The sequence below is a fragment of the Pristiophorus japonicus genome, chromosome 10, assembly GCF_044704955.1.
Source record: "Pristiophorus japonicus isolate sPriJap1 chromosome 10, sPriJap1.hap1, whole genome shotgun sequence".
NCBI classification, from domain to species: Eukaryota; Metazoa; Chordata; class Chondrichthyes; family Pristiophoridae; genus Pristiophorus; species Pristiophorus japonicus.
The window spans coordinates 116,256,205-116,280,242 of NC_091986.1; the positions used below are offsets into that span (position 1 = coordinate 116,256,205).

General features: G+C 47.0%; 1 protein-coding gene across 17 annotated transcripts in view; it reads left to right on the top strand.

Annotated features, from left to right (window-relative positions):
* The window catches only part of picalma (phosphatidylinositol binding clathrin assembly protein a), a 150,819-nt gene that overhangs the window by 61,032 nt on the left and 65,749 nt on the right, over window positions 1-24,038 (top strand). For all 17 annotated transcript variants that reach the window (XM_070892024.1, XM_070892018.1, XM_070892022.1 and 14 more), the window contains exons 7-9: window positions 20,855-20,961; window positions 21,062-21,103; window positions 23,773-23,861. In XM_070892024.1, coding sequence (XP_070748125.1) covers window positions 20,855-20,961; window positions 21,062-21,103; window positions 23,773-23,861 — 238 coding nt within the window. The remainder of the gene's footprint in view (window positions 1-20,854; window positions 20,962-21,061; window positions 21,104-23,772; window positions 23,862-24,038) is intronic.

The following is a 24,038-nucleotide window of genomic DNA, read 5'->3' on the forward strand; positions in this document are numbered from 1 at the left end:
TCTTCTGGCTTTTTACCATTTTAAGAGATTCACCACTTTAATGTTGTGTACCGTAGTTTTCACGTCTGGTTGTATTATTGATTATGGCTTCCACACGTGTGTGTGTGTGTGTGTGTGTATATATGTTTTTTATAATGGCACATGTGTGCACTTCCTATCCATCACACCAGGCGTCACATTTGAGATTCAAAGTTAGTGTCATACTTGCATCTGATTGGCTCAAATTTCACATTCGTAAAATGTGTCAAATCAGAATTGAGCAAGTTGAATATAAGAACGGAGACTAGCTAAACAGCCAATAAAAGCTTTCTAATTTTTTTCCCCCTCGTTTGCCACTCTTTCCCCGCCACCCCCACCCAGCTCCCACCCCCCACCCTGCCCTCTCAGCCTGCAGAGACTGCACACAGGTTAAAAAGAAAAAATGCCACAAAATGAAAATGTAAAGCATTTGCAATAAATATTTTGGTCTTCGAGGCTCAATCTGCTTGAGTCTGAGGCTGTTGACTATGATCCTGTGTGGCCCCCCCAGTACAGCCCTCAGCATTGTCATAGGAATTGTACATCTCTGTCCATTTGGAGCCCCTCCACATGCTCCCATATACTGGAACTCTGCTCCCCAGGGTTGCCATTTCGACCAAACTCCAGCATGGTTCATGTTGCTGCTAAACTCTGACTCTCCCCTCACTAATGCTGAAAAATGCCATGTACCTATCTCCAATCTGGTACATTTTGTCACCTATCTTATATATATATTAAATATATATATATTTAGATAGAGATATATATGTATGATGAATGGTGGAGTACGTCGGTGAAGGATGCAAGACAGAATAGAGAGTAGGGGTAAAGGGTAGCTATTCAGAGTGGCAGATGGTAGAAAATGGGGTCCCACAAGGATCTGTGCTGGGACCACTGTTCATAATTCATATTAACGATTTAGATTTTGGAATCAAATACACACAATTTCTAAATTTGCGGATGACACCAAATTGGGAGGATAGTCAACACTGGAGGACTACAACAGATTATAAGAAGACATTGATAAACTTGCAGAATAAACACACAATTGGCAAATGAAATTCAACAGATAAGTGAGGTATTACATTTTGTAAGAAAAAGAGAGGTCACATGTTAATTGTAAAATAAGTATCTAAATGGGGTAGAGGAGTAAAGGGATTTGAGTTACAAGTACACAAATCATAAAGTAGCGACGCAGGTTAATAAGGCCATTAAAATAAACAAATCCAAGCACTAGGGTTTATTTCTGGAGTGATAGAATTGAAAAGTAGAGATGTTATGCTAAACTTGTATCAAACCTTGGTTAGACCACACTTGGAGTACTGTTAACAATTCTGGTCGCCATATTGTAAAAAGGATATAGAGGCACTGAAGAGGGTGCAAAAAAGATTTACAAGGCTTATACCAGAACTGTGAGGTTATACCCATCAGGAAAGCATGAAAAGGCTGAGGGATAACCTAATAGAAGTCTTTAAAATTATGAAAGGTTTTGATGGAGTAGATGGAGAGAGTTCGCATTTGTGGGGAAGAGCAAAATTAGAGGCCATCCATACAAGATAGTCACCAAGAAATCAAACGGGGAATTCACAAGAAACATCTATACCCAGAGAGTGGTGAAAATGTGGAACTTGCTACCATAGCGAGCAGTCGAGGCAGATCGTGTAGATGCTTTTAAGGGGATGCTAGATAAGCAAATGAGCGAGAAGGGAATAGAGGGTTACGCTGATAGATGAGGAAAAATGGCAGGAGGCGTGAGTGGAGCATAAATGCTGGCATGGACTAGTTGGGCCGTATAACCTGTTTCTATGCTGTATATTCTATGTAATGAAACTACTGATTTACAGGTTTCGTTAGAGTTGCTGGTAAAAAAAATCCCAGAATGCCTTGTAAAAAATGCAATTTGACATAATCAATGGCCTTAATAAAACATTATATTACGTTATTTTGCAAAACACACCAATTATAAAACAGTCACTTCTGGCTCTCCATGATCAATGCCTTCAAGAAACAGCGAGTAAAGACTTAGCAATATAGGCTTAATTATCATCATCATAGGCAGTCCCTCGGAATCAAGGAAGCCTTGCTTCCACTCTTAGAATGAGTCCTTAGGTGGCTGGACTACGAGAGCCACAGTCCCTGCCACAGGTGGGACAGACAGTTGTTGAGGGTATGGGAGGGTGGGACGGGTTTGCTGCACGTTCTTTCCGCTGCCTGCGCTTGTTTTCTGCATGCACTCGGCAATGAGACTCGAGGCACTCGCTGCCCTCCCGGATGCACTTCCTCCACTTAGGGCGATCTTTGGCCAGGGACTCCCAGGTGTCGGTGGGGATGTTGCACTTTATCAGGGAGGCTTTGAGGGTGTCCTTGTAGCATTTCTTCTGTCCACCTTTGGCTCGTTTGCCATGAAGGAGTTCCAAGTAGAGCGCTTGCTTTGGGAGTCTCGTGTCTGGTATGCGGATAATGTGGCCTGCCCAGTAGACCTGATCAAGTGTGGTCAGTGCTTCAAATGCTGGGGATGTTTGCCTGGACGAGGACTCTAATGTTGGTGCGTCTGTCCTCCCAGGAGATTTGTAGGATCTTGCGGAGACATCGTTGGTGGTATTTCTCCAGGTGTCTACTGGTACATGGTCCATGTCTCTGAGCCATATAGAAGGGCGAGTATTACTACAGCCCTGTAGACCATGAGTTTGGTGGCAGATTTGAGGGCTTAGTCTTGGAACATTCTTTTCCTCAGGCGGCCAAAGGCTGAGCTGGTGCACTGGAGGAGGTGTTGAATCTCCTCATCAATGTCTGCTTTTGTTAAGAGGCTCCCGAGGTATGGGAAATGATCCACGTTGTCCAGGGCTACGCAGTGGATCTTGATGACTTGGTGGCGGGGGTGGCAGCACTGTGTGACGAGGACAGGCTGGTGAAGAACCTTTGTCTTACGGATGTTTAGCGTAAGGCCCATGCTTTCGTATGCCTCAGTAAATGCGTCGACTACGTCCTGGAGTTCAGCCTCTGTGCGCAGACGCAGGCGTTGTCCACATACTGTAGCTCGACGACAGAGGTTGGGGTGGTCCTGGAGACGGCGAAGGTGAAACAGGTTCTCACTGGTTCTGTAGTTTAGTTCCACTCCAGCGGGGAGCTTGTTGACTGTGAGGTGGAGCATGGCAGCGAGGAAGATTGAGAAAAGGGTTGGGGCGATGACACAGCCATGTTTGACCCCGGTCTGGACGTGAATTGGGTCTATAATGGATCTGTTGGTAAGGATCACGGCCTGCATGTTGCGGTTGGCGAACCTTTGTGGGCATCCGAAACGGAGGTGGACGCTCCATAGACCCATAGACGGTGTCAAAGGCCTTCGAAAGGTCGAAGGCGGCCATGTACAAGGGATGATGCTGCTCCCTGCACTTTTCCTGCAGCTGTCGCGCTGCAAAGATCATGTCCGTTGTGCCCCGTAGGGGACGAAATCCGCGCTGTGACTCCGGGAGGAGCTCCGCAGCCACAGGGAGAAGACAGTTGAGGAGGACTCTTGCAACGACTTTCCCAGTGGCTGATAGCAGGGAGATTCCTCTCCTCTAGTTGCCGCAGTCGTTATTGTCCCCTTTTTAAAGAAGGTCACGATCACTGCATCTCTGAGATCTCCCAGCATACTCTCCTCCCTCCAGATGAGAGAGATGAGGTCATGTATCTGCGCCAACCACGCCTCTCCTACATACTTTAGTGCCTCAGCAGGGATTCCATCCGTTCCCGTAGCCTTGTTCTTGAGCTGTCTTAAGGCTTTTCCTACCTCGTGCAGTGTTGGTTTTACTGAGGTGGTGGCGGGTAACATGCTGCGGGATGCAGTCGAGAACACTCGAGTCAAAGGCAGAGTCACGATTGAGGAGATCTTCGAAGTGCTCCTTCCAGCGGGCCCTGACTGCCTTGGTGTCCTTGATGAGTGTTTCCCCGTTCTTGGCCAGCAGTGGGGTGGGGCCTTGGGGGTTTGGACCGTAGGTGGCCTTGACTGCGATGAAGAATCCTCTCACATCATGGCTGTTGGCCACTTGTTGTATCTCCTGTGCTTTTTCCATCTACCACCTGTTCTTTAGGTCCCGGGTTTTTTGTTGGACCTCAGCCTTGAGCCGCCTGCAATGTTGCTTGGTTGCTCCCGAGTTGGGTTGTTGCTTAAGGCTCAGAAATGCTCTGCGCTTGCGATCTATTAGTTCTTGGATCTCCTGATCATTCTCATCAAACCAGTCCTGGTGTTATCTGGTTGAGTGACCGAGCGTCTTTTCGCAGGCAGTGGCTATGGAGGCCTGGAAGGCAGACGAAGCGCTGTGGGCCTTCTGCGTCTCGGTGTCATCAAGGCATGCCAGGTTCGATGTGAGGCTCTGGCTGTACAGGGCTCTCTTAGCTGGGTCTTTAAGTGCCCCTGCAATGACTTTTTTGCAGTGCTGCTTCTGCTGTCCCCTCCGCTTTGGGGTGATGTTGTTGATGATGGATCGGATTAGGCAGTTGTCCATCCAGCAGTTGTCAGCTCCTGTCTCGGTGCGGATGATGCGCACATCCTTGTGATCCCTGGCTCGGACGATGACATAGTCGAGCAGATGTCAGTGTTTGGAGCGAGGGTGTTGCCGCAATGCCTTGTATTTGTCCCTCTGGCGGAACAAGGTGTTGGTGATGAGAGGTTCATGTTCTCGACATTTTGTCAGGAGTAGGGTACCGCTGGAGTTGGCTTTCCCTACCCCGTCTCTGCCAATCGTGCCTCCCCAGAGGGCTGTGTCTTTGCTGACCCTGGGGACGCGGGCCAGGGATTTTTTGAGGTTGGAGTAAAAACCCTCTTTGGTCTCATCCGTTGCATCGAGTGTTGGGGCGTACGCACTGATGACTGTGGCGCATTGGTTCCGGGATAGGGTGAGTCGAAGAGTCATGAGGCGTTCGTTAATCCCGCAGAGGGAGTCTTTGAGGCGTTCAACCAGCTCATTTTTGATGAAGCCAACTCGGGGTTCTTCCTTTGGTTTCCCTTTCCAGAAAAACGTGTAACCTCCATCTTGTTCCTTGAGCTGGCCTTCCCCTGCCCGCCGGGTCTTGTTTCGGCCGGCGATGTCGATGACAAAGCATCTAAGTTCCCGGGCAACTGTGACAGTGCAGCATTCTGGACTGTCGCTGTTGGAGTTGTCCATGAGGGTCCTGACATTCCCGGTCCCAAACTTCATGTTAACGGAGTAGAAGATGGCTATGCACGAGTTCTTTTAATGTGGGGTGGATGTTGCACACTGGCTACCACACGGGCTTAGCTGAGCATGGTCTTGGTCCAGTGGCAAGGGGGTCCAAGGCGACTGGAGACCAGGTTCTGCTGTATGAGCCTAATTGCCTACAGCGAGATGTTGGCCGCAAGCTCTGCGCCGAGTAGTGCCCTTGATGGTAGGTGGTCCGAGGCTTGGATAGGGGCAGGCATTGGGAGGGTCAGTGGTCCGCTGGAGTTGCGTGTGGCAGGTCAATAAGGAGTGGAAGAGTCACAGCCATGATGCTCACCAGTTAGAAGAGGCCAGGTCACCAGTGGGGAAGGAGAGGTCCAGCTGTTGTCGAGGAGGAGAGGCCCGATCGCCGCTGGAGGGCTGAGGCACGCCGCTTAATTATAATAGCCACATGAAAGATCTTTTAAGTATAATATATGCAGAGTAAGTTTCAAATGGGGCCAAAATTGGTCCAAACCGATAGTCCGCCCATTTCTAGGCGGTTTGCCGGTGGTATGTCGTTTCATACCACCGGGTACCGCTGGGGTGGAGTGTACGCGATTTTCGTCACTTTTTTCTCGGCGGTATGCTGAGCGGAGTGCAGCGGGCGGAACGGAGTGCAGCGGCAGTGTGTGAGCGGTGAGTCCTTTTCACTCTGGCATCTTCGGCTCCCGAGTTGTGCGCATGCGCCTGCTGCTGTGCAGCTCCACCCCCTGAGAGGCACCGACGAGAATCCACAGACTGCTCGCCTGAGCGCTGTGCAGGTATGTGGGGGTGGGTGGTGGAGATGGCGGTCAGGAACATGTTGGGATGGGGGTCAGGAACTTGTTTGTGGGGGTGTGGTGGGTGGGAGTGTAAGGGTGTCCTCACCCTTACACCCCCACTTTTTACAGGTAAAGATGCATACCGCCGACAGAAGATCGACTTAAAACCACCTTTTCCAGGGCGGTCGGCAGTATGTCAGTGGTAAGTGATGAATTTTGCAATTTTGGGCGGTATGTTGGCGGTGCGCATGGGCGAGTGGTGTGCATGCTGCCCGGCGGTATGTCGCTGATGAATTTTCCACCAGGCGGTATGTAGGTATTTTTGGGTGAATTTTGCGATTTTGGACGATATGTCCATCAATTTGAGGCCCCAAATATTTTTATTGTGAATTAAATTGAACTTTAATGTAATAGCATAAAAATTTTTATTTTTGAAATGTAATAAAAATCTGTAAACAGACTTTGATGCCTTGGTACCACACTTGCCTTTATCCTCCATGTTTCTCTCTAATCCTGCAGGGGTTATCTCTTGCTGCAGTACATTTCTAGAGACCGTGTTCACCCTCTGGTACGGCACCCAAATGGCGATTATTAATGGGAGCCTTGACCATCAATGTTGCCAAGTTACTGAACTATAACGCTGTTTAGAAGAGTAAAGTGGATAAATATCTGCAAGGAAAAAAGCATTGGTATGAAAACAATGAATGAGGACTGGGTCAAGCTCAGTTATGAAACAGCCCCATAGAATTTTATGGTTGTACATATTTGCAACACTAAAGATCTGATTCATCCCCTTGGATGACGAGACCAGATTTCTGACTTGTCCCCTTGGAGGACAAGACACATCCAGTAGTTTGTCTGGAATGTGTAATTAGATACAACATGCCTGAGTAATCAAGAACTTCGCAATGTGTAATTTGAGCCATTCATTCTGACTGTCAGGCTTCAGATACAGCTCACTGTACTGCTTTCAGAGAACAGACAGGGCTCGCCATCGCGGGTTAGGACACCCTTACATCCCCATCCACCACACTCCCACACTCCCGCAAACAAGTTCCTGACCTCCACCAACCCCCCCACCCCACTCCCCCAACCACTACATAGAATGGGGCATTGTGTGTGGGTCACGGATAGTTAACGGGTTTATTGGGTATCAAGTGAATAGTGACAGTGGGGAATTGTGGAATTCATCCAGTACAATGGTGTCACTTGCGCACATGTGCCGGGCTTTGTGTGTAATTAGCGGGAGGAGAGAGAGAATGTAGGGCCGGGATGGAGGTGGAATTGTAAGAACATGATCCACGTCAAGCAGAGGTGAGTGGAGAAAGTGAGCCGTCTTTGCATATGAATCAAGTTCTTGCACTCTTTCACCACCCCGCCCCTGTTAAATGTGGACCGTGTTCTTCCCCCACCCCCACTGCACTCTGTGATCTTCCCCGCCCTGCGGCCCCGCCCCCCTCCCCGCCCCGCGGTCCCTCCCTCCCCGCCCCCCTCCCCGCCCCGCGGTCCCGCCCGCCCCCCTCCCCGCCCCGCGGTCCCGCCCGCCCCCCTCCCCGCCCCGCGGTCCCGCCCGCCCCCCTCCCGCCCCCCTCCCCGCCCCGCGGTCCCGCCCGCCCCCCTCCCGCCCCCCGCCCCGCCCCGCGGTCCCGCCCGCCCCCCTCCCCGCCCCGCGGTCCCGCCCGCCCCCCTCCCCGCCCCGCGGTCCCGCCCGCCCCCCTCCCCGCCCCGCGGTCCCGCCCGCCCCCCTCCCCGCCCCGCGGTCCCGCCCGCCCCCCTCCCCGCCCCGCGGTCCCGCCCGCCCCCCTCCCCGCCCCGCGGTCCCGCCCGCCCCCCTCCCCGCCCCGCGGTCCCGCCCCGCGGTCCCGCCCGCCCCCCTCCCCGCCGTCCCGCCCCGCGGTCCCGCCCGCCCCCCTCCCCGCCCCGCGGTCCCGCCCCGCGGTCCCGCCCGCCCCCCCCGCGGTCCCGCCCCCCTCCCCGCCCCGCGGTCCCGCCCGCCCCCCTCCCCGCCCCGCGGTCCCGCCCGCCCCGCGGTCCCGCCCGCCCCCCTCCCCGCCCCGCGGTCTCCAGAGTGCCTCTCCAGCCTGTGAGGCCTCCTTAAATACCTGTGCTCCCAAGGGATTGTGGAATCTCTTGGGACTCCAGGGGATGAGCCCACTGGTGGCTGTACAAGGTATATACAAGGTTACATACATAACAACACTCTCCTGCCCACGCTCCCCCCACCAAAGTCAACAGTATAACTACTTACAAGGTGAGTTGCTCTGGGGCCTTTCTTTCCCTGGTTGATCGTCTCAGTGCAAATACTGGTTTTGGTGAATCGTTTGGGCCCTCGCTGGACTGCTATGCAGATGGGCTGCCTGCTGGGCTGCTGCGGGTGATGGGTTCTGCTTCGTGGCCAACCATGGTGTCAGTTGCCACTGGTGTGTATGTTGGGGGGGGTCAAAGAAGGTAGGGTCCAAAGTGGATTGCCCTGGATAGTCCATGAATCTGAGTTTGATTTGGTCCAAGTGTTTCCGGTGAATGAGTCCATTTGAAAGTTTGACCCGAAACACCCTGCTCCCCTCTTTGGCCATAATAGTGCCGGGAAGCCATAGTCCATAGTTCAACACAAATACAGGATCATTGATTTCAATTTTGCATGACACATTTACGCTATCATGGTATGTACTTTGTTGAAGTCGCCTGCTCTCTACCTGTTGATGTAGATCAGGGTGAATTAACGAGAGCCTTGTCTGAAGTGCCCTTTTCATGAGCAGTTCAGCAGGTGGGATACCAGTGAGCGAGTGGGGTCTCGTGCAGTAGCTAAGCAGAACTCGGGATAGGCGACTCTGCAGTGAGCCTTCAGTTATCCTCTTCAAGCCTGTGGGATCTGGCTATCGCTTTCATCATTACAATGCCTGGGTGGGTACTGTGGAGGTCATTGATGAAGGTGTCCCTGCCCTTCTTGGGGACCACTACCCGATTGTCCCACAGAAGGCAGTCTGCCTGTATAGACATTTCATCTTTGTGCTGCTGGTACAGCTTTATCTCTTCCTGCATTTCCACTGGGACACTGGACCAGCTCCCGTGAAGCGCACAATTTTTTACTCTGGACAGTAAGGGATCCTGGCTCCTCCACCTTCTAATCTGTCACGCTGTGACTGGTGATTGCTCACTATCGAATGCTTCCATAACCATGACTAAATCTGCGGGCTGCGCCATTTCCACCCCTGTGGTGGGCAATGGCAGCCTACTGAGAGCATTGGCAGTTTTCTGTGCCTGGCCTGTGGCGGATGGCCTAGTTGTATCCCATCTCTGGGTGTGGGCCGATGCATTCTTATTTATCCCCTTGCTCTTGGAAAACAGGGATATTCGTGGCTTCTGGTCTGTTTCCAATTCAAATTTTAGCCCAAACAGAGATTGATGCATTTTCTTTACCCCATCAACACACACTAACGCTTTTTTTTTCCAATCATGCTGTAGGCTCTCTCAGCCTTAGACAGACTTCTGGATGCATAAGCAACCGGTTGCAATTTCCCAGATTCATTAGCTTGTTGCAATACACACCCGACTCCATACGACGACGCATCACATGCTAGTACCAAACGCTTACGTGGATCATACAACACAAGCAATTTGTTTGAGCATAACCATTTTCTAGCTTTTACAAAGGCATTTTCTTGGCTTTTGCCCCATACCCATTCGTCTCCTTTACGCAGTAAGGCGTGCAGTGGGTCTAACAGTGTGCCGAGACCCGGTAAGAAGTTACCAAAGTAGTTCAGGAGTCCTAGAAAACCGCAGCTCCGTCTCGGTGCGTTCTCGATTGCCTACCGGCTTCGAATCGGTGGGCCTGTTGCCGTCCGCCGCGATTCTTCTCCCCAGGAACTACACTTCAGGCGCCAGGAAAACGCACTTCGAGCATTTCAACCTGAGCCCCACGCGGTTGAGTCGACTAAGAACCTCCTCCAGGTTCTGCAGATGCTCAACTGTGTCCCGACCTGTAACCAAGATATCATCCTGGAAGACCACCGTGCGCAGGACCAACTTCAGTAAACTTTCCATGTTTCTCTGGAATATCGCCGCAGCTGATCGAATTCCAACCGGGCATCTGTTATAAATGAAGAGATCTTTGTGCGTGTTGATGCAGGTGAGGCCCTTCGATGATTCCTTCAGCTCCTGCGTCATGTCGGCTGAGGTCAAGTCCAGCTTCGTGAACATCTTTCCTCCCGCCAGCGTAGCAAAAAGGTCGTCAGCCTTTGGTAGTGGGTATTGATCCTGCAGGGAGAAACGATTGGTAGTTACTTTGTAATCACAGATTCTGACAGTGCCGCCTCCCTTGAGGACTGGAACAATCGGACTGGCCCACTTGTTGAATTCGATTGGCGAAATGATGCCCTCTCGTTGCAGCCAGTCCAGCTCAATCTCTACCCTTTCTCTCATCATGTACGGTACTGCTCTCGCCTTGTGATGGATGGGTCGTCCCCCCAGAATTAGGTGGATCTGCGCTTTTGCTCCTGGGAACTTCCCGATGCCTGGTTCGAGCAGCAAAGGGAACTTGTTTAAGACCTTGGCACAGGAAGTGACGTCAGCGGACGAGAGCGCTCGGACGTCGTCCCAGTTCCAGCGTATCTTTCCCAGCCAGCTCCTGCTGAGCAGCGTGGGACCATCGCCCGGTGCCACCCAGAGTGGTAGCTTGTGCACCGCTCCATCGTAGGAGACCTTTACAGTAGCATTGCCGATTTACGGGAATCAGTTCCTTTGTATAAGTGCTCAGTTTCGTACGAATGGGAGTCAAGACTGGCCTTGAGGCCTTGCTGCACCACAATTTTTCAAAAGTCTTTTTGCTCATAATGGACTGGCTCACGCCCGTGTCCAGCTCCATTGACTCTGGGAATCCATTTAATTCAACCATCAGCATTCTCGGGGGACACTGGTAAATGTGTGCACCCCATATACCTCTGCCTCCTCGGTCTGAGGCTCTGGTTCGTCGTGATCCGCCGTGGATCTGTCCTCCTCTGCAACATGGTGGTATGCAGCTCGCCTGCACATACGTTGGAGGTGTCCCATTGTTCCACAGCCCTTGCAAACATACACTTTGAAGCGGCATGAATGGAAATGATGATTGCCCCCGCTGCGCCAGCAAGGAGTTAATGGCCTTGCATTCATCACCCTTGATGGTGGACTCTTGAGACATCTGCGGACGTGCAGCTGCAAGCAACATCACTTTGTTCACAGTACTTGTAGCAGCACTCGTGTGCTGAGAGATTTGCTTAGTATTGTCACTGGTGGCAATGAACGCCTGGGCTATTGCTATGGCTTTACTCAAGGTTGGGGTCTCTACAGTCAACAGTTTGTGAAGTATCACTTCAAAGTCTCTGAGCATGTGCTCCAAATGTCCTTCAAATTTGCAATGTCCTGCAAGGCGTTTTAACTCGGCGACATAACTCGCCACTTCCTGGCCTTCAGATCTTCTGTAGGTGTAGAATTCTCTGAGCGAGATGATTGGGAAACCTTCGTGGAGCGACTCGACCAATACTTCGTGGCCAATCAGCTGGAAGAAGAAGCTAACGCTGCCAAATGAAGGGCGATTCTCCTCACCGTCTGCGGGGCACCAACGTATGGCCTCCTGAAAAATTTGCTTGTGCCAGCGAAACCTTGCCATCAGAACTCTTTCCTTCGGGTTCAGATGCTCCCAGATCAGTGTGCACAAATCATCGTACGATTTCTTCGTGGGTTTCGCAGGCACAAGCAGATTTTTCATGAGGCCATACGTTGGTGCCCCGCAGACGGTGAGGGGGATCGCCCTTCGTTTGGCAGAGTTACCTTCTCATTCCAGCTCGTTGGCCATGTAGTATTGGTTGAGTCACTTCGCGAAGGTTTCCCAATCATCTCGCTCCGAGAATTTCTCCAGGATGCCCACTGTTCTCTTGGGTTCCCCATCTGTATCTCGTTGCCAGTTGTTATGCATGAATAAAGAGTCTGTCTGGATACTGTGAGCTCAAAGTGAAGTGTGACTGTAGTCTTTTATTGCAGAGTGCTTCTCCAGCCTATGAGGCCTCCTTAAGTACCTGTGCTCCCAAGGGACTGTGGGATCCCTTGGGACTCCAGGGGATGAGCCCCCTGGTGGCTGTACAAGGTTATATACAAGTTTACATACATAACACTCTTCCCCGTGTTCATGACCGCCTCTCGCGCTCTCTCTCCCCCCCAAGTTCATGACTTCTCTTTCTCTCTCTCTCTCTTTCATGCTCCCCGAGTTCATGACCTCCTCTCTCTCTCGTTTTCTCTCTCTCTCTCTCTCTCTCTCTCTCTCTCTCTCTCTCTCTCTCTCTCTCTCTCCCTCTCTCCCCCTCCGAGTTCATGAGCTCTTCTTCTCTCCCCTGCCGAGTGCCTGACCTCCTCTCTCTCTCTCCCACCCAGTTCCTGACCTCGTGTCTCTTTCCCACCGCCTCTCCCAGAGATCCTGACCTCTCCTCTCTCTCCCAGAGATCCTGACCTCTCCTCTCTCTCTCCCAGAGATCCTGACCTCTCCTCTCTCTCTCCCAGAGATCCTGACCTCTCCTCTCTCTCTCCCAGAGATCCTGACCTCTCCTCTCTCTCTCCCAGAGATCCTGACCTCTCCTCTCTCTCTCCGAGATCCTGACCTCTCCTCTCTCTCTCCCAGAGATCCTGACCTCTCCTCTCTCTCTCCCAGAGATCCTGACCTCTCTCTCTCTCTCCCAGAGATCCTGACCTCTCCTCTCTCTCTCCCAGAGATCCTGACCTCTCCTCTCTCTCTCCCAGAGATCCTGACCTCTCCTCTCTCTCTCCCAGAGATCCTGACCTCTCCTCTCTCTCTCTCTCTCTCTCTCTCTCTCTCTCTCTCTCTCTCTCTCTCTCTCTCTCTCTCTCTCTCCCAGAGATCCTGACCTCTCCTCTCTCTCTCCCAGAGATCCTGACCTCTCCTCTCTCTCTCCCAGAGATCCTGACCTCTCCTCTCTCTCTCCCAGAGATCCTGACCTCTCCTCTCTCTCTCCCAGAGATCCTGACCTCTCCTCTCTCTCTCTCTCTCTCTCTCTCTCTCTCTCTCTCTCTCTCTCTCTCCCAGAGATCCTGACCTCTCTTCTCTCTCTCTCTCTCTCTCTCTCTCTCTCTCTCTCTCTCTCTCTCTCTCTCCCAGAGATCCTGACCTCTCTCTCTCTCTCTCTCTCTCTCTCTCTCTCTCTCTCTCTCTCTCTCTCTCTCTCTCTCTCTCCCAGAGATCCTGACCTCTCCTCTCTCTCTCTCTCTCTCTCTCTCTCTCTCTCTCTCTCTCTCTCTCTCTCTCTCTCTCTCTCTCTCTCCCAGAGATCCTGACCTCTCCCCTCTCTCTCTCTCTCTCTCTCTCTCTCTCTCTCCCAGAGATCCTGACCTCTCCCTCTCTCTCTCTCTCTCTCTCTCTCTCTCTCTCTCTCTCCCAGAGATCCTGACCTCTCCTCTCTCTCTCTCTCTCTCTCTCTCTCTCTCTCTCTCTCTCTCTCTCTCTCTCTCTCTCCGAGATCCTGACCTCTCCTCTCTCTCCCAGAGATCCTGACCTCTCCTCTCTCTCTCCCAGAGATCCTGACCTCTCCTCTCTCTCTCTCTCCCAGAGATCCTGACCTCTCCTCTCTCTCTCTCTCTCTCTCTCTCTCTCTCTCTCTCTCTCTCTCTCTCTCTCTCTCCCAGAGATCCTGACCTCTCTTCTCTCTCTCTCTCTCTCTCTCTCTCTCTCTCTCTCTCTCTCTCTCTCTCTCTCCCAGAGATCCTGACCTCTCCTCTCTCTCTCTCTCTCTCTCTCTCTCTCTCTCTCTCTCCCAGAGATCCTGACCTCTCCCCTCTCTCTCTCTCTCTCTCTCTCTCTCTCTCTCTCTCTCTCTCTCTCTCTCTCTCTCTCTCTCTCCCAGAGATCCTGACCTCTCCCTCTCTCTCTCTCTCTCTCTCTCTCTCTCTCTCTCTCTCTCTCTCCCCGAGATCCTGACCTCTCCTCTCTCTCCCAGAGATCCTGACCTCTCCTCTCTCTCTCTCTCTCTTTCTCTCTCTCTCTCTCCACCCCATTCCTGATCTGATTGCTCTCGATTTCCTGACCTCGCTTCACTTGCCCCCCCCCCCCCCCCCCCCCCACACAGCCGCTGATGGATCACCTGACTTGCATGGAGCCGAGGAAAACGTTGCACTGCAGGTCGCAGCCACCGCACCGTTTGGTACTCTGCGTGTGCATCCCAGGTACGAAACACACGCATGCAGAAAGTCAACAATGATTTGCAAATAATTACTCTGAAATTTTATAGTACAAAGAGAAGCATCAAAAGATCAGGAAATGGAACTAGGTGCCATGTTCTTTTGTGAGCAGATACAATTGAAATGGGCCCAATGATTTCTTTCTGAGGTATGATATTCTGCAGGGGTATCATAGATGAGACTGATCCTGTCCTCATTCATTGTACTCCACATATGCATTTTCTGGAGAGGTTGCTTAATCACATTTAGGGTCAGGAAGCCTGCTTGATTCTTTCCTCAAATCAGGAGCAAATATGCTAATTACAGCACCTGTAGAATTTCCTGGGCTGAGATCAACTAACTGTGCAGGACACGGCAGAATGGACTGTGATTGAAACTGGGGTCTTCCTGGAGGGTATGTCTGAGCTACTCATCAGATGAAGTCAGTGACCCATCAGATGACTGGCACCACATCACTGAGTGGAAAGATTTTGTTACATTTTCTTAGTTTGAAATTTCTGTCTAAGAGTTCTGTGATCCAAGTGATCTGCTTCTTGGCTTGATTGCTGCTCGTTTTTAATATGCTATGCAATCAGATAGAAACTGATGGAATATGAAATGACCAGTTTTTAAAAAAAAGGTTTAATTTAAGCAGATTAATGGGTTCAATATTCCTGTGATTTGTGGTGTTTTTTTGGCGTGTGCTGCTTTTTAATGGCCTAAATTTAAAAATCCAAGTTTCCCCAAAGATTGTGTGCCAGTGTAACTCAGTTAGTTACGATTTTTTTAGGTTAGTTTTTTTTTTGCATTATAGGGGGCGTAACATGATGTCTGCGCCAGTTTTTCACATTTATGCAAGTTTGGCCAACTTACATTTCTTCTAGGACGGTGTATGTGACCACTCCCAAAAAACCTTCTGGCCATTTAAGAAAAACCAGTGCACAGCAAAAAATCGGTGCAGAAAGACGCCATTGTTTTTAGGCAAAGTTTTGGAGGGAGTGAAGAACACATTAAATATGCATCATCAAGCTTACTTTTTTCCAACTGAAAGCGCAGAAAATGGAAGTTTCATGCAATTCTTTAATTTTTGATTTTTAAAAAAGTACCACACCACCACCGAATGTCTCCAAACCGAGCTTGTGGATCGGAGCATCGGCCGGCAGAATAGGTCCCTTGCCCGGGCTCGGGCCTCTGCTTCAAAAGAAGCCCGTGCGGGGGTGTGAAAGCCGAACTGAAGGGATGAGAACCCGTACACTATGCAGCAAGCAGCATCAAATAATGCCGGTGGGATGGGGGCGGTGGAAGTCGAACTGAAGGCTCAGCGGCAACAATTCCAAATGGACTATGTTTACTGTTTGGACTGTTTACTGTTTGGACCTGTTCCGTCATGTTGTGTTGTGTTAATGGAACAAATAATGGAAATAATTTAGTTATAATTTAAAATATATTTTATTTAAAATTTTAACAAACACTTTTTTGTACTTAACTTTTTTTTTTAATAAAAGTATTCTTGTATCAAACTTTGAAGTTTTCAGTTAAGATCACTTAGCAACTTTTAAACTTGTAAATTTACATAACTTACAAAAAAACTTTTAATTTGAGAACAGTTACAACAGTAACAACAATAATGATCATAACAACAGCAGCAAAGAAAGGCTGCATGCATCTCTCCTCCACCTTATTCTAAGTGGCGCAGCGTTTCTCGGGTTGGTACCAAGCTTATTCTTTCGAACATCTCGGGTAATGCGCAATTCTTGATGGGGGGTGGGCAGGCGGTAATGTGGAAGGCCCAGCTTGGGAAACGCAACCTTGGACGGTGGGGCCCTGGGTGTGCCTCACTACATCCCACTGGGACCCGCAGCCTCGGAAACCATGCAATGTCCCAATAATACTTATACCACTCCGGAAAGGGGCTGGCACCTCAATAGAAGGCACCTCAATAGGCGGCACCTGCACCTCCTCCAGAGTGAGTACAAAAGTGGGGCTTCATCAATCACCTCTCCCTCATCCCCATGCTCTTGGTCTGAAAGGTGGGATTAGAAGATGTTTTCCTCTTCAGGCTCATCCGTGTCTGAATCTTCTTCTGCATCTTGTTCTGTGAAATATAACAAAACAGACAAATGTTTAGCAGCAGAGGAGGGGGCAGCGTAGCATGAGTAGGCTCACGCAGCACAGGCAGCAGGCTGATTTGAAGGACCGCGATAAATGATAGCACATTGCATCAACCGAAGCGTAACTGACGGAGACATCCCCATGAACCGAAGCATGGCTAAGCCCGCACAGTACTTAACATTTAGCAAAGCCAGACTATGGAATTTGCAGGATTTACCCTCTCCCTCGAGTGTGGGCCCAGCTTGTGCAGCGATGGTTGCTGTTCTCCAGGCAGGACCCATCAAAGCAGCGACCCTGTCTTCCAAGGGTGTCAGTGGCTGCAGATTTGCCGGGCCTCCTTCTGTTTGAGTTCTTTCCCTTTTTTTTGTGTGCCACCTTCCTCTGCAAAGATGAAAATATAACTTTTTAGAGAGGGTGTCTTTCTGCTGGGTGGGACATACACAGCTGGTCACATTTACCATTGCAATTCCATTGAATAAATAAAAATGTTACTTGCACTAACTACTTGACCAAAGTCCTGCCACTTTTTACACTGGCCTCCAGACTTCGGGGTGGTCACCATTGCACAGTAATCTTGTGCAAGTTAGTTCCAGCATTTCTTGTTTTCTTTTGGTAAAACTTTTATGTGACCTCTGCTGGTGTCCCACTTTGCCATCTGGCCTCAATTACAGTAACCAGTGCGTCCACTTCGTCCTGTAAGAAATTCTTGGTCCTTAAGCCGCATTGCATTTTGTATTGCAGCTCCGATTTTTCCAATGAGAATTAAAGTTCTCACACACAACTGGCTCTTTAAAAAAGGCCGAATGCAGACCGGGAGCTGTACTGCGCATGCGTCAAAAACGTTCTTTTTTTCCCGCGCATGCACAGAAGGGTGGGCATCATTTTTTCGGTGCAGACATTAGGCTCCATTCCCCCCCCCTCCAAAAAGATAAAAGGACAGGTTGTGCGGTGCCAATTTAAAAAAAATAGAACAGGGAAACTTGCTAATTATTTTTTGGAGTAGTCGGGGCCAAATAAAATGGGCATAACTCTGGCAATATGCCAAAAAACGGCATTGGGGGAATTTGAGCCCATTGTAAATTTTGTAAATGTTGAGTTTGTAGTGGATTCCCTCCGCTGAACTACCACGGAAACTTTAAAAAAAATTCATAACTTCTACACCTATTATATCACAGAAAAATAGCCAATTCTTTACTTCTGGAAATTTGGATGTAATTTAGTTTCATTAATCTTAGCAGGAATATTATGTAGATAGAGTGGAGAAGCTGGGGTTGTTCTCCTTGGGGCAGAGAAGCTAAGGTTGTTTTCAGAGCAGAGAAGGTTGAGGAGATTTGCTCGAGGTGTTCAAAATCAGGAGGGATCGAGATAGAGAGAAACTTGATTGAGCTTTTTGATGAGGTAACAGAGTTGATGAGGGTAATGTGGTTGATGAGGTGTACATGGACTTCCAAAAGGCATTTGATGAAATGCCAAAAAGATTGCCAGCAAAGTTGAAGCCATTGGAATAAAAAGGACAGTGGCAGCATGGATACGAAATTAGCTAAGTGACAGGAAACCGAATATGGCGATCAACGGTTGTTTTTCGGAAGGTATACAGTGGTGTTCCCCAGGGGTTGGTACTAGGACCACTGCTTTTCTTGATCTATATTAATGACTTGGACTTGGGTCCAAGATTTCAAAATTTTCAGATGATCCAAAACTTGGAAGTATAGTGAACAGTGAGGAGGATAGTGATAGGCTTCAGGAACACATCGACAGGCTGGTGAAATGGGCTGACACGTGGCAGATGAAATTTAACACAGAAAATTTTGGTAGGAAGAACGAGGCGCGATAATATAAACTAAAGGGTACAATTTTAAAGGGGGTACATGAACAGAGAGAACTGGGGATATATGTGCACCAATCGTTGAAGGTGGCAAGGCCAGTTGAGAAAGTGGTTATAAAAGCATACAGGATCCTGGGTTTCATAAATAGAGGCATAGAGTACAAAAGTAAAGACATTATGATGAACCTGTATAAAACACTGGTTCAGCCTCAACTTTGTGTCCCATTCTGGGCACTGCACTTAGGAAGATGTGAAGGCCTTGGAGAAGGTGCAGAAAAGATTTAAAAGAATGGTTCCAGGGATGAGGAATTTCAGTTATGTGGATAGACTGGAGAAGCTGGGATTGTGCTCCTTGGAGCAGAAAAGATTGCAAGGAGATTTGTTAGGTGTTCAAAATCATGAATGGCCTAAACAGAGTAGATGGAGAGAGGCTGTTCCCATTGGTGGAAGGGATGAGAACCAGAGGACACAGATTTAAGGTGATTGGCAGAAGAACCAAAGGTGACCTGAGGAAAAACATTTTAACGCAGCGAGTGGTTAGGACCTGGACTGTACTGCTTGAAAGGGTGGTGGAGGCAGATTCAATCGTGGCTTTCAAAAGGGAATTAAATAAATACATGAAGGAAAAACAAATTGTAGGGCTACAGGGAAAAGGCGCGATACTGGGACCTAGCTGAAGTGCTCTTGCAGTAAGCCGGCACAGGCTTGACGGCCCGAATGGCCGCCTCCTGTGCTGCAGCTATTGTCGGATACTATGAAAGGTCAGTTCAGGAAAGTGTTTGTCAGATAAGGACAGGATTGCACTTGACTGATTCCATCACTAGCCTCCAAGGTTAAATAGCCCTCCGACAATCACTGTCCAGGCGTGCACGTGAAGAACAGCCATTTCGGCGAAGTGTGGGCCTGCTGTGCCTGAGAAGTTGTTTCCCAGTAAACTCACTGCCTTCAGGAGAGGAATGGAAAACATTTGGCAAGAAAAAGAAATAGCCAGCAATTTTGTTGGGTTTGCTTTATAATGTCCACAACATTTGTTTTTTGCTTTTTGAAAGCACTTTGTTGTAGCTGTGCATTTCAATGATTCAGCACATTCTTTGCCTCTCAAAAAGGCCATGTCAGCATTGCGTTTCATGTGCTGAATTTCCACCCTTTTGCTTATGTTGGTACAAACTGTGAAGCTGTCGGCCTAATTCTCTCCCACATCTGAATTTTATGCCAGATTCTTTTTAAGGGTATCTTTGGAAGTTAAAAAGAGGCAAAGGGTATTTTAGGATTTTGTTTCCATAATGGCAGAAGCCTTGAGCAATATACTAATGTAGTTAAACATTGCACCAACTTGCATATATACGTAGTTCCACATGCAAGAAAATTCTATGAGGGATGTGGTTTTCAAAAGTTTGCTTCAAGTCTTGATTTATTTCATTTGTTTCTAAGTTAGAGTTACGTTTCCTGATCAATAATGCATGTGACAGGCAGCTTCAGCTTGCAGCTGGACATTCCAAAATCGTACTTTGTTTGCTGGTATATTTTGCAAATATTGAGTGTCTGTTAGTACTTTGTAAATCTGTTAAATCACAATTTCATTATACACAATTTTTACAAAATATATATTCTCGGTGCTGAACTTTTCTTGTAAGCTGGGTTTTTTGGGAGGCAAAATGGGAGAGATTACAGGTTCTGTCAGACAACAGTTCCCACCAGGTATGAGGAGACTCTACATCACTTGATGTGAATTTCATCTTCAGAACCCTGTTGGGAAAAGCCATTTTAAATAAAAATTCACAAACTGGTTTAGATTATCAAGGAATTGTCTATGAACTGAAATTAAAGCATTAATCCAAAGAAGGGATTCCGATCCCAACGATCTGTTGGAACACTTTTTGTAATTTAGCCAACTTTTTAAAAAAAATGAACGTTAAATTGAAAAGTGTTACTTCAGTGTTACTACATGGTATTTTTTTTTCAGTAACTCACATCTTTGCTGTGGAGCACATTCTGGAAATCAATGCCAGCAATGAAAGCCTGCCTAACCATACAGTCACTGAGGCAGCAAGTTGAATTTAAATGACCTTTGTACCAAATTTACTACCCATTTGAAGTTCATAGTTCATGTGTGGAAAATCAAACCGAATATAATTTATTTCTATATACAGTGCTAATTTGGGTAGAAGTCATGACAAATCTTGTTTCTGAATTCAGATTACGTTGCAGGTTTGCTCTTGTGGTTTATGACTGATTCTCCTGAAATAATTTTGTTGTGATCGCCATTACCTATTTATATAATTGTAGTTTGGGAAAAACATTTTATCACTAGCCATGGTACAAGATAACAATTTTTAGCCCTGTGTTTTTATTCTTTATAGTAGCTGGGTCCCACTATGCAGCCTCTTGCAGGGAAACAGGTGGGACAGTGTGGGCAGTAGACTTGTCTACATCCATAATCAATACTACTGAGAGTTCAGCTGGCAGGAGGTAGGCTTGCATCGTTAAATAATGGTCATGGGTTCTTCCCTTTATTTGAGATTGAGTAATTCTCAATGACAGGTTGGTCTATCTGGTGACCTTACAGAATGTAGACTAAACAGTCGTAGTTTAGCTCAAATCCTGGTCAACTCTGGGACTTGAACCTGAAACTGTAACTAGTAGGCATCTATATACGCAGTCTGTAATTGGCTGCCATAAGAAGGTACATTTTATGTTGAACATGCAGTTAATTGTTGATATATTTAATCTTTGCCTGCTAGAGAAATACTTTGATATGAAGAAAAACCAGTGCAAGGAGGCTCTTGATATATACAAGAAGTTCCTTACTAGAATGACAAGGATTTCAGAATTCCTTAAAGTTGCAGAAGTAAGCTTTTGTTTGAATTGCAAACTTCTTTAAAAAAAATTTGAAGAATTTTTAAATATGCAGTTTTTGTTACAACTATGGTATTCTTTGTTAAACACAGCAAGTTGGAATTGACAGGGGAGACATACCAGACCTTTCTCAGGTAGGCACCTCTTTTTATTAGTTGGGCTTGTGCTTGCCTCACATTTCCAGTGCTTTATTTATTCAGCCGTTCAATAAGTTTGGGCAGGTTAGACTGGTTGTGATGTTGAACAGTTCAGCTGATGACAAAGTGCAAACAATTCATCATGCCCCTCTGATTCTGAAAATAAACACTTGGCCTGGGGTTACTGCTCAACTGCACTGTTTTTTTCCCCCGGCACGATTCCTCCAATATCTGAGTAACTGTCACAAAAGATTGCAGAATTTTCAGCACATTGTGTTCATGCACTAGTTTTAAAAACATTTTGTGCTAGAAGCAGGCCCTGGCCACATCCCGAGAGTGAATTAATCACCATTGGGAGTTTTCACTAATTGCGCTCGTTTGCAGGCCTTTGAAGAGGCTCAAAAAATTAAGCTGGATCTTTTGGACGCAAGGACATTAATAGGTATGTTTTAAATGAATTTTTAAAAAATTAACTGAGAACTGACTGCTGTACCCTAATCTAACAAGAAAATAATTTTTGTATATTTTGTCATTTAAAATCAGATTACTCACAGGTGGGTTGACACTGATTATTGCTTATTTTTTGTGATGACCCATTTTCAACTGAATTAATCACACTTTTATCAAGTTACCACACCGATATAGATCATTTTTAAAGCAATTTAAAAATAAATAAATTACGTTTTAAAATGCCCAATTGAGCTGGTTCATGGCAGATTTTGCATTTGGTGACATGCAAGTGAGTTTGAGTGGAACCTTGGGGAGGGTGGGGGGGAAATCTTTTCAAAACTGGCGCACTGAGCGCCAGATTCGCTGATTGCACCCAAAGTGGAATCTCTGCCCCTTCGTGGATTAATTAAGAACCTAGTATTGGTGTTCAGATGAGCTATTCCTTGATCCTGGTCTTTAAAAGAATGCTCAAGAATTTGTACAAATTGGCATATATTCAATTTTTTAAAACCAGAACTTCAGCCGTTGGTACCTCTGTTCCACTCCTCAGTGTTTCAGTGAGGTAATGCTGAGGCTTGGTGAAGAAGCATACTTTTATGTCTAGTCACAGAAATGTAGCAAAGTTTACACTCGATCAAGTAGCCAACCATTGAGAGTTTAAAATGAGTTGGTTAGAGCGCTATATTTTTCACATTTATGCTTGGAGGATGTGATCATTTTAATAGTTTGATCATTATTCTGGAGGATTTCTTCAGAGACTGTTGATATTGATCCTTGAAACTTCTGGAGATGGAATAGATTCTTTATGTAACTGTTAAAGGCTTTTGCCTTTCACTTACAATGACAACAATGCTCCGAATACTTTGTCTGAAATTTATACCAATTTTCCTCCAATTTAACGGAAGAACTTCACCTGCCACTTTTTTTGCCTATTTTATCAATATCCTCTTGCAGCTTCCTTTGGTCCTCAATTATTTACTATGCCTCCTATTTTATTGTTGTCTGCAAGTTTGGACACCATTCCGTCTAGCCTTGTGTCCAAACCATTGACGTGCACAGCAATTGCAACGCATTAAGAGTCACAAGCACGATAAATCAATAAGGGGAACTGAAACGTCACAAATTTACCCTGAGGTAATCCAGGAGATACATAATTCCAAATAGCTTCTTGTCCACAACTTCTCAGTCCAGGCAGATTGGTAAAGCAAGTTTTCCTGACACAAGTGAGCTGTCCTGAAAAGATAGATCAGATTTCAAACTGATAGAATAAAAGTCAAATTTATATTGAATAACTATAATTCCCATAATTTATTGCAAGCCATGTGCTGCACATTCATGAATGTTGTTTTCTGTTGCGTCTGAAATCACTAACTGAGATATTATGAAAACTGATTTTCAGATTATGTGAATCTATTTCTCAAAATGTAATCTATTAAAGTTGATATCTGAAAAAGATTTGGACAGTTTGTCCATCTCCCTTTGAAGCTGGAAACATTTCCTCGTGATGACATTCCTTTTGTACTTTCCTTGCCGTTTCCTTATTTTTTTATGCTTGCTTGCATTTTTCATTTATAAAGGGGAAAGTGAGCCGAACATTTTCTGTAGTCGTGTATAGAAAACGAAGAGTATTTAATTTTGAAACCTTTTTTGACAATCTCTGTCAGTTATGTTTGAAATATCAATGGAGATGAGTGGGTTTCCAAAGAGCAAAGGTTTAAAGTGGTCAGTTTATTTTTATAATACAGAATTGACTAATGAGCAAAAGATTCCTTAAATTTAATGGCAAAATGCAACGAGGTGAGATATTGTTTCTTTGGACTAAATTTAAAAATAAAACTCTTCGGTACAGTCAGCAGCAGAACTGCAGTAGTTTTGACGAGCAGCTCATAAATCCCAGCTTGATAGAATCGTCAGCGCTTTTAAACTGGTCTTGGGAAAGTTTTCCCAGCTGAACAAATTGGAGTGTGCTGATGTAACAATGTAGATGTTACAACATTTGGTTTTAGAACAGCCTTGGTTTATTTTAATTTCAAATAAATTAATGTAATCAATTAAGGAGCAGTTTTCTTAGGTACAATGTTTATCCTCATTTCAGAGGTATCCGACTATGCTAAGCAAATTCATAATTGAGAGATTAAAGATCTGGTACCATTTATATATTAAAAACTTTAACTGTTTGCAAGATCTTGTAGCTGACCTTTGTTTTTACATCATAGGCACCAAGTAGCCTTCTGGATGCATTAGAACAGCATCTGGCTTCATTGGAAGGGAAGAAGGTTAAAGATTCTTCGACAGCTGCTAGCAGGTAATTTGCATTGATCTAAACTAACTTCGTTGCTTTACAAATTGTCATTGCAATGGATATGAAAGGAAAAGTCACGATAGCAGGATCCATCATTTCTACCCCGAGGATGCTGATCTAGAAGCCATGCTTGAGTAATGCAGAAAGGGACCTTTCTCTTTAAATGACCTCGAGGAGACT